Source organism: Gadus chalcogrammus, chromosome 17, assembly GCF_026213295.1.
Source record: "Gadus chalcogrammus isolate NIFS_2021 chromosome 17, NIFS_Gcha_1.0, whole genome shotgun sequence".
Lineage (NCBI taxonomy): Eukaryota > Metazoa > Chordata > Actinopteri > Gadiformes > Gadidae > Gadus > Gadus chalcogrammus.
In genome coordinates, this window is record NC_079428.1 from 3,354,316 (window position 1) to 3,368,717 (window position 14,402).

General features: G+C 45.7%; 1 protein-coding gene and 1 non-coding gene across 3 annotated transcripts; one reads left to right on the forward strand and one right to left on the reverse strand.

Moving 5' to 3' along the window:
- Window positions 1-1,058: 1,058 nt before the first annotated feature.
- On the reverse strand, window positions 1,059-11,273 carry coro1b (coronin, actin binding protein, 1B). 2 transcript variants are annotated; one of them, XM_056575469.1, is made up of 11 exons: window positions 11,103-11,273; window positions 9,093-9,298; window positions 8,209-8,331; window positions 7,679-7,808; window positions 5,881-6,062; window positions 5,473-5,592; window positions 5,220-5,324; window positions 4,262-4,407; window positions 4,054-4,111; window positions 3,170-3,487; window positions 1,059-2,839 (listed from the first exon to the last, which is right to left on the reverse strand). In XM_056575469.1, the coding sequence occupies exons 2-11, from the start codon at window positions 9,294-9,296 to the stop codon at window positions 2,717-2,719; spliced, it is 1,509 nt and encodes a 502-aa protein (XP_056431444.1). In that variant the 5' UTR covers window positions 9,297-9,298; window positions 11,103-11,273; the 3' UTR covers window positions 1,059-2,716. The 2 variants fall into 2 exon arrangements, with proteins under 2 accessions (XP_056431444.1, XP_056431443.1); XM_056575468.1 differs by having other exon boundaries at window positions 10,728-11,272.
- A 2,840-nt stretch (window positions 11,274-14,113) lies between these two features.
- On the forward strand, window positions 14,114-14,205 carry trnar-ucu (transfer RNA arginine (anticodon UCU)). The gene is given in 2 exon segments: window positions 14,114-14,150; window positions 14,170-14,205. It is a non-coding gene; the product is annotated as a tRNA-Arg (tRNA).
- Window positions 14,206-14,402: the final 197 nt, after the last annotated feature.

Consider the following 14,402-nt stretch of genomic DNA (forward strand, 5'->3'; position numbering starts at 1 on the left):
TCTGTCTCCCCAGGCATATTCAGTTTGAGGTCACACTTGACTTGATAACACTAAAGTTTGATATTAAATTCTAAATGTATTGAATCCGATATTGTAACTTTCATATATTCCTACCACGTTCAGTCTCTGCATGTCTTGTGTTGTAGTTGCCACTATGGCCATATCAGTGGTTCCCAAAGACTGGGAAAGATATATCGTCTGAACTATTTTAACATTTATGTTGGAAAGAAAGTAGAAGCTGCCCTTGCCCTCAAAACTGTGAGCAATATACATAACCAATATACCTAACCCTAGTTCCTGCTATGAATTGGTCTTTGATGATTGGTGTTGATGCCCGAGAAAATGCTGAAGACAGCATAGGAATGCTGGGTCATATGGAGCTGACTCTGGGAGTGTTGAGGTACCTACTTCAACACTAAATCAAATGGGCATGTTGGCATGTCAAACTGCTCTGGATAACAGTAAAGCCACTGTTATTTTTGGGCTGTTGTTGGTTCAATGACGCACGTCTCGCTCGCTGCCCAAGGGATCCTCGTCGCTAATGTTGTATATTGAGTATACTTACTATTAACTAGACTGCCACAGACTTTACTCATCACTTATTTATTGAGAACCTGAAACCGCGGCTCCCCTCCTGTGTGGCGAGTCGACCATACATTCACTGGCTACCTCAGGATAGAGCGGTAGGTTGCTTTACACACAGCGAGGGCACTATACTGCCCCCTAGTGGACAGATGTCAATATCACACTACAACAGAAGCATTCTTCTATGGTGTGTGGTTGAACAATTGCAGGTAGCGGCGCATCAGGTGTGTGGGAATCATTTAGGCTTCAGATTAGGTTGATCGTCTTGACACATCTTAAGCAAACCATTTGTAACAACAAGTGGAAAAGACCAATCCGGGTTGATAAGGACTGATCCCTAACTGGGATTTGGTTAATTGATTAAAAAGCTTACCCAGAATCCAGCTCCAACTGGTCTGACTCAGGGATCAACTGTTTCACTAGAGATACAAGAGGTAAAGATATATTCTCCATACAATAATTTTGTTCTGCCAATGTTGGAATATGTTAGGCGTTTATTTTTATTTTTTTAAGAGCTTCACACAAAAAGCCGAATTTAAAACAACGTTGGTGCAATCTGACGAATGCTGTCCTTTTATTTAGCCCACCCTTATTTTATAAGATTAATAAAAGGATCAATACGTTTGTAAATGAGAAGCCACTTCAAAGACACGAAAAAGAGTCATGAATGTTTATTAGTTTTGCACAGTGCAGTTTCATTTAAATACCCTACTTGTTGGAAACGCTACACTAAATACAATTGTTGTACAATCAGTGCATAAAGAAATATAATTTAGCTAGGAAATCGTTTCATCCTTCGATTTCAACTGCTGAGGAACGTACAACCTTGATGCAAAAAAAAGTCCAAGTCAAACACAAACAACCGATTTGCGATTGTTCCCTTAATATTTGCATAAGACTAAAAAACAAATTTCACTGACCTAAAAGTCTCACGTTTATTTTTGGGCTTCCTTTTTTTTTCCCTGTACCTCGGAAGCACTGAACTTGGTTATAAAAAAAGAAGAAACAAAGTAATGCTGAAAGAAGTCCTTTATCACAGAGGTGAAACAGTATGGAGTGACGTTAATTATAGGCACTGGAATGTCTAACACACCATAATTAACTTAATTAAGTTTACGGACCCTACTATTCCACCTCAGATAAAGGCCTATATTCTTTCAAATGTGTAACTGTATTTAATATCTGCTACTTGACCCACATGTGAGTCAGAAATCACGAGTGATTCGAAGGTTTCTAGCCAACAACAACACATTAAGTCAATGTTAGCACTCGTTGCAACAGGCAAAAACAACCTTCCTTGTAGCGTTTCAAACTTCTGGACCCTTTCTTTTAATCAACTTCAAAAAAATCCCATCATCACTCCAAAAGACACACCAACACCACCACTACCACACACACAAAAATGCAGTAGTAGTAGTTACGCAACTTCAGTTAGTGCAACAACAAGAAAGAAAAGAATCACAGATGATTGAAGTATATTTTGCTATTTTTTTGCTAAACAGGAACTTTTGGATATCTGGAATGGAAACGGTAGAAGCACAATGCAGGAATGTAGGCTACGATGAGGGTCCAAGTGGTCAGGTCTGCTAATGACAACAGAAGCGTTGAGCAGCGTTCGCTACTTGATTATACATCGCTAAACTCTAATTGGGGGCTGCAAATTAATCAATTAGACAACCCACCGATGACACGCGCATGCGTGCCATTTGAGACGTACGGGGATTCCCCCCAAAGCCCTTAATTAGCAAGGACAAATTGTATCAAATCTAACTCGATGCATAAAAAAAAAAAAGGACACATAAACCCAACAACCTTGAAAAGCATTCGTTAACGCTTTCGTATTTCTTTTTTTTAAACTCTCCCTAACCCTACTGCCTCCAATAAAAAACAACACACAACGTATGTTCACTGGCCTACACTTCCACACAACACACACAGCCTTAAAGGGTTCAGTGTCTTCTAGTAAGGCTATGGTCTATTTATGTTTTTTTTTTTGTTTTGTTAGTTTTGTTTATTTTTGAACGCCTCGTGCTCGTAGCATAAGCGCTAGCTCCTAGCGGCGGCGGTGGCGGCGTCTTGGGCAGGGGTCATGGGTCGGGGTGGCACCGGGGGGGGGTGGGGGGTGGGGGGTTCATACGTCTCCGTCCTCGATGCGGGCCAGCTGCCTCTCCAGAATCTCTATGCGCTGGGACTGGGCGAGCACCACCGTGCGCAGAGCCTTCATCTCCGCCAGGATCTCGTTCAGCACGTCGTCCTGGGAGGGAGGGAGAGAGAGCGGAGCGTCAGAGGGGCGCATCAGAAATGATCAAATTAATAATAATAATTAAGATGCACAGAGTGGGCTTTGAGGTTTGAACCCAGAACGTTTAGACTGGGCTTAACCCAGTGCCCTGAGCACGAGACCACCCTGCCCCCCCCACATCACCTAGAGGCGCGTTTCCAAATTGTTTTAGCATTGCCTTTAGCTTACAACTTTAGACGTACTATATCGTGCCCAGACCACGCGAACATCATGAATGGTTGTTCTATATTCTATTCTATGATTGGTCGGTCGGTCGGTCGGTCGGCGAAGTCCGTCTCCTACCTCTTTCTTCAGCCGGTCCCCCGTCCCGTCGGCGGAGTTGCCCCGGGTCTCCCCTTCCGTCTCCCTGGCGACGGCGGGGGCCGTGGGCGTGGCGGTGGGGGCGGCGGCGGTGGCGGGGGCCCCGGCCCCGGAGTCCTGGGACGCCAGCTTGGGCCGGCCCCTCATGGTGTCCCGGTGCTTGGAGGGGGGCACGGCGTAGCCCCCGCTCAGGGACACCAGCAGGGGCGGGGCGTCCTGGCCCGCGATCCACTCCTCGGCCAGCAGGGAGGGCTCCAGCCCCGCCGTGTCCGGGTACAGGTCCCCCTGGAACAGGTCCGACTGGGGGACGGACAAACGGACACAGATGAACGAACAGGAAGGAGGTGGAGGAGATGGGGGCATGGCTGCTTTGAGAGTGATTACGTGGTCGTTGGCCCGGGAAGCATAAGAACCTAAAAGCTCGTTTAACCTTTGTTTAATCTTAAACTTTGTTTAATTTGCTCTGGCGTATGCGTCCGGCCCATAGAAACGGTTCTGATTGACCCGGCCTGGACCGGTCGTCTTATTGGTTTAATAAGACGACTGTACAGCGGAGTAGCCTATGGAAGCGTCGATTAAGGAATTTTCATATACAGCCAAGATGGCTGCCGCTGATACATCGTAGTTTCTTTGCTCTGACTGGTTGTGGGATAATCAATTGGTCTGGTGATGCCAGGCAATACAGGCTTTTTTGTTGGACAAATGGACAGACAGACAGACAGACAGACAGACAGACAGACAGACAGACAGACAGACAGACAGACAGACAGACAGAAAAAACAGAGGAACAGACATGACAGAGACAGACAGACAGACAAACAAAAAGGGACTGACGGACAGTCAGAAGGACAGAAAGACAGACGTACTTTGCGTGGCACGGTCATGGAGATGGGTTCGATCTTCCTTTCGTGGACCTTGTAGAACCTGCAGAAACGGAAGGCACGGGCGTGAAACCGTGCCGCATGAAAACGTACACCGATATCGATCGTTTACGACTGGATTAGTCGGGAGAGAAAAACAACATCCATCGCAAAAACAAAACCCGAGCGTCAGCGCAGCGGTCGTTGCACCAACCTGGCGATCTCACACTTGTTGACATCCAGGCCCCTCTTGCTGACGTAGCCGGCTCCTCGCTGGGGCTCCTTGCTGCTGTACAGGTTCAGGAAGTGGACGTAGGGGGACTCGTCTGTCACCTCGAAGTAGCGGATGGTGCAGTCGCCCTGGAGACGAAAGACAATACACGTGGTCGGGCGGAGAACGCAGAAGGGGGAGGGTGAGGGGGAAGGGAGAGGAGCAGTTATCCAGTGTTTACAAAGCGTTGGGGTCGCTATTCTAAACATCGTGGATCTTTCCTTTGCAATAAATATTTTGACCACAAGGGGGCGGTGCAGCCACCCTTTTTAATTAGGCCTTCATCTCGTGGGCTCACACATGGCATATTGCTTTTTGGGTCAATAGCGTTGCCCTGATAATTATTATAAGATGAATATAAAATAAAAGGCTAAATTCTGTTGGTTGTACCAGTGATAAATAGTTTTACTGATTTACAGAATCAGCCTATAAACTCACCTAAATTCCTCATTAATGAATGCAACAAATAAATGTATCAAAGCACTGCTTTGAAATGCATTTTTCCCCAATATAAGGTTAATTCCGGTGTGATCCCGTCTCCTCCTAGTTGAGTGTCGAGGTGTCCCTGAGCAAGACACCTCACCCTGACTGCTCCCGACGGGCTGGCTGTCGCCTTGCGTGGTTGTCACCGCCGTCGGTGTGTGAACGAATGGATGCAAGTCGCTTTGGCTAAAAGCGTCTGCTAAATGCCCTAAATTTAAATGTAAGGTGTAGGGAAATTGTAGTGAAGGACCAGGAACGTTCATCTACATCCAATTTAGCTAATCTCACGATGCCTATTGTGATTGGGTCTGGATGGTGGCCCCTTTTAGAAACGAATCCCCAGAAAGCCAAATTGGTGAAAGACTGATCCAGGACTCTCAGATGTGTAAACACAGTGTGCCCTCCTGAGAACTCTTACCTTCCCACATAGGTAGACCATGTTGGTGTCCGGGTCGTAGAAAGGCATCAGCACGCCATTGCTGGTGTCCATCTCCTGCATTGCCATCGGCTCGGTGAGATCTTTCTGTTAAAAAAAACAAAAAGACATTCCATCTGATTCCTAAACGTTCCCCTCCGTCTCCACTTAGAACGGAAGAGCATCATCTAATATAACGTACTGCTGCGTCTAATGGACCGATCTGACGGGAAGTCGGACAGGAAGTCGGACTTACCGTATCCCACAAGGCCATCTGTCTCTCGCTCATGCGGCTGAACCCGGTGGTCAGGATCTTTCCGTCGGACAGGAAGACGGCTCTCATTGGCCGCGTGCCGTCGTGGACCTTCTCCCTCACCTACAGGGGGTACCGCGTCGGAACGCAAGAGCAGAGCGCCATGTTAGCATTCAGTTAGCGCCACGTCAGAGCGCCATGTTAGCATTCAGTTAGCGCCGCCCGCGTCAGAACGCAAGAGCAGAGCGCCATGTTAGCATTCATCCGATCAATAAGCCCTCTTAACAAATCCATGTGACGTGCTGCCCAGGTTTGCAAAATGAACGGAAAAATCCGCTCATCGCCACGAACAATCGCAAATCACAACATCGGGTTGTACGGGCGTCTACGACGGGGCGTCGGGGGGCGTGCCTTGAGTACGGTCCCGCGGCGTGGGTCGATGACCCTCAGGGCCTTGTCCTTGGACACGGTGCAGACGGCGCTGCCGTCACGGTTCCAGCACGCGCTGTAGATCAGGTCGGGGTGGGCGTCGCTCAGCTGATACACCAGTTCGCCGGTGCCAACATCCCACACACACATCACGTTGTCACAGCCTGAAGGGAGGGGGGGGGGGAAAGAGAGAAACAGAAAGGTGAGGGTGAGGGCGAACTATTGGAACTGGGTGAAAGCGACTTCACAGGAGAGAGGAGAGAGATAGAGAAAGAGAGAGAGATCAAGGAGAGCGAGAACAAAGGAATCAGAAAGGTGAGGGGAAAGCATTGGAGCGGGGAGGAAGCCACTTCAAAGTGGTCTCCTGGTGTTCTAGAGAGCTCTACATGTATCAATCACAGTCGAGGGCAAATCATCGTTCGTCAAACTGAACGTGGACAACGTCAGCACCTTGACAACCTGTACATCTGTACCCATGCAGATTCAAATCGCTGCAGAAAAGCAAGGCCAACGTAAATGTATATGCAAACCAAAACACCTGCCTGTAGTTGGTTTAAAGGCTGCACCTTGACCCCACCTCCCACCTCGCCCTCTTACTTTACGATAGCTGTTTGAGGCCCAAAGAGCTCTTTTCTGATACCCCCCTATTCACTCTTTTAATTGGCCCAGCTCCTCTCTATACCAGGGACTTTGCATCCTGCTATAGGAACGCAAATGCACTATGGGACATCCTGAGTACAGGATCTTTGTTCTGCTCCTAGATCTAACTGGCGATTAAGTCAGCCATTCATTCATTCAATCATTCATGGCCTTAATGGCTTTAATCATTTTAGCACACTTTATGTTACGCTTCTTAATGAGATCTTTCCACTCCGTTTTATTATCTAATACATACTTTATTATGTATGATCTTATTATATATTAATTATATTTATTTTATTCTTTTTATAAGCCTCTCACCGGTTTCTCCCTACTCACTGCTGACGATGTTATAAACTACTTCTCTATATGCTTGCATTGCACATGATTCACACACTTTCAGTAAGCAGGCCTGAAGGTAGTTCTCGTTAAGTCTCTCAGGGTTAAAGATCACCTCCTCTGCGCTGACTGGGTTCCCTGGCTGACCCGCGACTTTGTCAACAGTAAAGGAACGAAGAACAGCGACACATGCTTTGGCGCTCTCATTTCTCTCCTTTTAAGGAAGTGTGTGTGTGTGTGTGTGTGTGTGTGTGTGTGTGTGTGTGTGTGTGTGTGTGTGTGTGTGTGTGTGTGTGTGTGTGTGTGTGTGTGTGTGTGTGTGTGTGTGTGTGTGTGTGTGAGAAACCCCAACCCTTTCTCATGATCCACAAATGAGCACAACTCAATGAAAGCCTTCGAGCACAAACACTGAGCATTACTTAATGGATCTCTTCTAGCAAAGCATTAACTGTGACCAATTGCTTTCAGGCTAACCGGTAGGCTTTTAATACCTTAACCGAGGAATTCTTGGGGAAGTGCTTGGTCAGTTGATGCATTGCTGGTGCATTCTGATTTATAGCAGGCCTTCAAATCGTCCAAAGTCTACAACAGAATGACGAGCAACTGAGTTTGTAAGAAAAGTAACAATTAGCAAAATTATTATCAGAAAAAAGGATAATCCTTTTCTTTTTAAACTTCAAAACACGGAATGACAATAGGCCCAATAAATATGGTCGTCGGGAAGCGACCCCGACATATATGGTCATCAGGAAGCAGGAAGCGCCCCCGACATATATGGTCATCAGGAAGCAGATCAACCTACCTGCGCTGAGCAGGATGTTGAAGGCCGTGGGGTGCCAGGCGAGGATCCCCACCCTCTTGCTGTGGCCCTCCAGGGTCACCAAGGGCTCCGTCATGGGCCCCACGAGGCCCCCGTCGGGGATCTGCCACACCTGGGGAACACGCAGCGTCAAACGTCCAATCACATGACCCTTCAAACCGATCTAATCGATCACTCGCTGACAATGTGGAAGAATAGTCTTGAAAGACGACAATCATTCAATGATATATTCAACATCAACTCATTTATGGATAACCCCACATTTAAAACTTGTGTTCCTTCACAGCGAAGGGTGTAGCTATGTCAAGTATGACGTCACGTCGAAGGTTTAAAAAACAAAATTATTTTGTGCCACCTCCCCTCCTGTTTTTTGATAAAAAGGCGTATATTCTGAAACTGCAGTTATTACAATAAGAACCACTGTTTTGCTACCACTGTTAGCAATCGCGATGGAATCCAAAATGATAAATAACGTGTGCGGTTTAGAGCGGAGTCCACCGCCGCGCCCGCACCTTCACGGTGTTGTCCTCCGAGGCACTTGCGATGATGTTGTCGTCATGGGGACACCACTGGATGTCCAACACGGGTGCTAGGTGACCACACACCGTGGAGCAGGTCTGGTCGATCCTTCCGCTCTAAAGGAACAGAGAGAGGGAAAACCCTGTCAGTGCCCCAGCGGCAGAGTCCACATCTCAACCCATGCTGATCCGAGAACAGTCTCCCGCTCCAACCAAGCAGCCTACGGGCCAACAAAAACAGTTTCATCCTGCACTCATTACCAGAACATGGGAACCTGTCACTTATATGAAAGGTAATAGGCCAAGTAGCAGGGGCCAATTAGTTAGCATCTGCATATTTGCAACACGACTACTGGAGCAGGCCAGAGAGTACAGGGAGGTTGGAGTCCAACCCCACCATTTCCTCAGCTGCACCTGTAATCATCCGTGAGCAAAAAAAGCCCTTACCGGCTCCTTAAAGGCTGTATTTCTGAATGCATGTATTTTTGTGTGTCGCTCAGGGCGATTGCAGCTGCTAAACGCCAGGAAACCGTAACCGGTACTTTAAAAGGTGACATATTATTCCACCAGGTGCGAGTGTGATTAGCCGCTACAAGCCGTTATGGAAGTCTGCCTCTTCTGACATCACACGTGGGGGCGTGTCCGTCCACCTAGATGTACGACGGATAGATGAGCGACGTTTGCCACAGTCCACCGGGTAGGCCGGTAGACCGATCTACCCAGCACACATCTAGGTGGACACGCCCACTTGTGATGTCAGAAGAGGCCGATTTTCAAAACGGCTTACCGGCTAACCACGCCCACACCTGGTGGTGCAATAACGTCCCCTTTAACACCATCGTCACACCGCTCATCACACACACACGTCCGGGCCTCACCTTGGTGATGGGCACCACCAGGAAGGCCCCGCCCCCGCCCGACTCCACGATGACGGCGATGAACTTGGGGTTGACGGCGCAGAGCGGGCTGTCCCAGGTGACGCGCGACACGCGCACGTCGTCGATGCAGTGCTCCGCCTTCCAGGCCTGGGCGAACACATGGCGGAACTTGCTCTGCCTGACCACGCCCCTTCGGAACGACATGGCTGCGGGAGACGGGGGCGCGACAGCGGTTGTCTATGAGTAGGGCTCTGGGTTCAAAGAGCTCAACTTCTGTGAGTAGGGCTCAGGGTACATAAAGCCTTGCATCTAGGTGGGGGTCGCTAACACCCCCCCCCGGCTTATAACTGTTAATGTACCGAAACACCGGCCAAATACAAGCAAACACACAAAGTTAAGCTCCTCCCAGGCAAACATCAAAGAATAACACTTTACGGTCAAATCTTAATCTCCTCACCATAAGGTTATCTTAATAAAACATAGTCGCATTAGGGCACCACATCGGGGCTGCCTTTCTTAGAAATGATTACAAAAATAAAAGCCTCATTCAAAGCTTAGGCAAATTCTCCCTCCCATGACCTTAGTGTTGTCAGAACTCAGTAGCAAAGACTCTGCCTGAACCAGATCGGGGAGAAATGGTACTCATTTAGGCGTCTCTACCTGGTTACAACTCACAATGGCGCCATTCAAAGAGGCGTGTAATAGTAGACTGTTGTTTACGAGCTGAGACTACCACATGTGGCCCGGTACATAAAAGTAGCAGTGTTTGGAGAAACACCTGTGTGGCTCGTGCCATGGCGCCTCTTTGAAAAGGGTCCATTATGAGCTACCTACTGTGCTCTACTTGATTTTATACACACAGCCAGCGTTGAGGGGATTTCTCGTTATGTCACTCTGGTTCCAATGTAAACAGATGTAGTTAAAGCTAACTTAATTGTAATTAACTAAGTATAATTGTAAAAAATAAATGTACAAGCAATGTTCATTTTCATTGCTATCCATTGGGCCTTAGCGAAACTAGACCATCAACATTATTAGCTAAACAGGTTACTGTGCCACGGGGGGAATGCGTCTATACCACAGAGGGTACGGTAACACAATATTAAACCAAGAATAGGAAGGATTTGTACCATGTAGGATCACTTAAATGATTGCACTTTGTTGTTATTAACATTAATGTAACATACACATGATGTCACATACAGTAGATATGAGTTTATTTTCCTGAACATAAAATAGAACCAGAGGGAGGGCGGGGCATCGCACATGAGCAAATGAGGGAGGAGTGTAACGCCAGAGCCAGGGGATGCTGCTGTAATGCTTGGTAATGTAAAAACTGTGGCAAAATATTGTGCCTAAGCTTTGGCACAAGGCGGCCATTTCCATAATTGCAAATTCCAAGTATTTGGAGAGGTGCAACAGTGGAAAAAACATGGGACATAGGAAGGAATTTGTACATTAGACTACACACGAACGTGGGGGGGGGGGGGGCGGTGGTTGCAAAGAAGGGGTCCTTCAGGAAATTCCAATGCCCGTAACAAAAGAAGACGAATGTGTGCTATTTTGTCTAGGGCTGGTTAATCAAGGCACACAACAAAAGCCACACAACGCACGCACATCACTCAAATACAATACCTTGATTGAAAGTAGCTTATCTCTGTTCAGAGAAAAAAAGAGAGAGAGGACGAGGAGGAATGTGTGGCTGTGCACAGGGGAAGGCCAAATCAAATAATCCAATGTCGCAACCACCAGCAGTAACTTAATCCCTTCCTATGTGGTGCAGACTACAGGCTCCCACCGACCCGACGCGACCGATGTTAACACAGATACCCCGGTCAGCGGCGCGCGTCTAGCCGATCAAACTGCGCTCCGAAAAACACGAATTCCTCCGCTGCGCGATCCGATTTAGCACGTATCCTCCCGCGATAGGTCTGTCGGGAATAAGGCATGTGTGGTCGGGGCTGGACAAGCTGACCTTACGGGGGTGCGTGTCGCGGTGTAAGAACCTACAAGCAGGGTGTGCGGTGGGATAGACGCGGACCGAGGGATGGGTGTGCACCGAGGGGTTGGTTGATGCTGACGGTACGCACTTCGCCTTCGTTCTGGTTGGATTGGCGTCGGGTTGTTATGGATGGACAAAAAAAAATCCCGGAGACTTCCGCTCATGACAGGATATTCTTTGTTGAGGAGGCCGGCGTTGTTTATCTCACCGGTGGCTCTGCAGATTGGCTGGGGGGTGGGAACAAAAGGATACCTGTAGTGCGGAATCCCATGGTATTACAGACCTAAATAAACAATACTTAATCTAATTATACATAAGACTAGACCTTATAGACCCGTTTTGGGTGATATATTTGTACTCTTGTAAAACCTTATATAATGTGTTTTTATTTACATTCTATTTCATTTAGATAAGGCAGCTGAACAAATTCGGAATGAGGTTATTCTCAACATAGTGCCCTTATAGTAAATCATTGCGTATCTAACGTTTTATACGAATGATTGGGGAACCCTTTCACATGGGTGCTTTTGCAGATTTGCATTTTCTGTACAATGTGATGGAATGTCTCTAATCCTTATACCATATCGCCCCCTGGTGGTGGATTCAAAAATACAACGATTTCACAAACCAAAGCCTAATAACAGAACGTTAACACTTTAATAATTGTCTAAAGTACTAAAAACAGCAAATGAAGCTTGTCGAAAAATACTAATTTTGAAACAATATTATTTGCGTTTTTTAGTCGTACAATGCCGTTCAATCTTGAAAATAACTGCCCATCATTTATGTTTTTGTATATTTCGAAATTAATATTTGATAGTTAATAGATGATGAAATCTGGCTACAAATTGAAACCTCTCCTCCCAATGCAACAGGTGGCGCGCCAAGGAAGCTGCGTGTTCGTCGAGGTAAAGCATCAAGATATAGAGAGGCGAAGTCACGCCCCTCGGCACAGAGATGGCACATAGAGATGGCACATAACTAAAACTCTCCACATGCCCCGACTTATAGTGGTTTTCACCTCTTTCTATGCTTTTATCCTCGCCTTAGAAAAAAGTGGTGAAGTGGAGCAGAGAGATCGCCGTCTCTGTGCCGAGTTCGAAGTGCGGGTGTGGTGACGTATATCATATGCGTCGAGAGCAGCGAAGAGCTGTAGTTCACAAAGCGGCCTCACATAAAACCTAAAATTATCAAACTTCTTCACGAAATTGTTAAGTTTTCTTTGCATGAAAAATTATCATTTAAATCCACAAACAACATATGTGTAATCGAGGGCATATAAAGACTGGAACCAGAAAATAATTATTTTCTCTCCATTGACACCCATTCATATTTTTCGATCTCATAGGTCCCATGAGCTCTACCGGAAGGGGCGTGACTTCGCCACCAAAAAACATGCTGATTTTCATCGTATCGAATCCTGGTAGATCCTAATTTGTTATGATCATAATATGACTAATGTACATTCATATTGTCAGAAACATGTCCAGATCCTTATGCAAACGAATAATAATGTTGTATCAAATATATATCGTATTGTAATAAAGAATGATAAATAAAGTTAGTCGACGTAAAGTGCCATAAATACCGTAATATACATCCTGATCTCGTCGTAACGAATCCCGGTCGTTCCTAATTCGTTATGATCATAATATGACTACTTTACATTCATATTGTCAGAAAAATATCCAGATCCTTATGAAAATGAATAATAATGTTGCATCCAATATATATCGTTGTCGGTCGTCGCTGTGTTCACCAATGAAACTAAACCATGCCGGTGTGTTTAGTGCCCGTTTTATTAAAGCATTAAGAGGCCATGTTAACAGTGATTATAGAGACGTTAATATCACTGTAAAACATAGTTTCTAAGTGATCAGGTTCCTTATAAATGCTGTCCAAGCAATAATAATTAATACTGTCTGTTGTGCTTTGTTTGTTATGCATGGTAATATGAACGCATTTTACGCTCTGCATTTAAATTCCATACCATTTTGATTATCAAAAGCATTGACAATTAATAGGAAGTTATGTAAAATGTATAAGCTAACCATTGTGATTAAGTAGGCTGGCATTATGATAAAGGGTATATAACTTGATTTGATTTTTTGTAACTTCAAGCTCCCCAGTGGTATATTGTATTTGAATAAACAACATTTGTATTTTGTCATATTAATAAAACTTGATTATAAATAAAAAAACAGCACCATCAACTCTCACTCAAGTGGTTTTCGTGCATTTTTGTGACTGGAACTGTACAAAAATGCAAAGCAGTTGCAACATATTGTTTATTTGATTCAAATGAGACTTTACACCAGCAAGAGCAGTTTGTCTTCTGATGGCCCCTCGTCTCTCTAATAGCCCTTGCTGGGAAACAGTTTTCTTTGCACTCGGCTCTTCCCCCGTCTCTCCCGCTCCGATCTGTTGCCCTGCTGTTGGATTCAGAGCCAGCGGGACCGATCTGGTTTCAGAAGATAAATTGTTATAAATTCAAATGACCTATCGTCGAAGCAGACTTTTGGCATTTGTCGGATATGTTAACGTGATATCTGCCAATTTATTTGTATTGAAAATAGTTAGAAAGGACTGACTTACCTCGGAAATGTTGGTAAGAAGTGAAGTGAAGTAATGTAATCAAATGAAAGGTGTGAAGATTTTCGTAATTTCGTAATTTTGTAATGTCACTCTTCAAATCAAAGTACTGAAGTGAAGTGAAGATTTTCGTAATGTCACGCTTGAAAAATGCAATTTTTGGTAGCGATACGAGCGCTGATTGGCCAGCGCTCGTATGGCCACGAGGTCGTTCTTCGAAATAACAGCGATATACGATCGCTGATTGGCCAATTTTTGGTAGATGATACGAGCGCTGATAGGCCAATTTTTGGTAGATGATACGAGCGCTGATTGGCCAATTCTTGGTAGATGATACGAGCGCTGATTGGCCAATTCTTGGTAGATTCGAGCTCGATTCACAGGCGACTGGCCACAAATAAAAACCTCTCCTACCAATGCAACAGGTGGCTCCGTGGCGCAATGGATAGCGCATTGGACTTCTAGGCATTCACTAGCGTTGTGATTCAAAGGTTGTGGGTTCGAGTCCCACCGGAGTCGCATTTTTAGTTTTTTGTTTTTCAATGCAAAATACAACAATGTCATTATATGAGGTTACCGAGAAATCCGCCCCCATCCAAAGTATCGCATCTACCTTTTAAAGATCAAAAAAAGTATGCACGCTATAACTCCCAGTCAGTTCAATGCAAATTTATTTTGACCTAATCATTGGATTTTTATATGTACGAATTCATTTT

Coding starts and splice junctions, on each gene's coding strand:
- coro1b (XM_056575469.1), bottom strand. CDS start 9,296: ATGTCGTTCCGAAGGGGCGTGGTCAGGCAGAGCAAGTTCCGCCATGTG. Junction 7,809..8,208: donor CGGAGGACAACACCGTGAAG/GTGCGGGCGCGG, acceptor CGTGTTCCCCAG/GTGTGGCAGATCCCCGACGG. Junction 2,840..3,169: donor GGGACCGGCTGAAGAAAGAG/GTAGGAGACGGA, acceptor CCTCCCTCCCAG/GACGACGTGCTGAACGAGAT.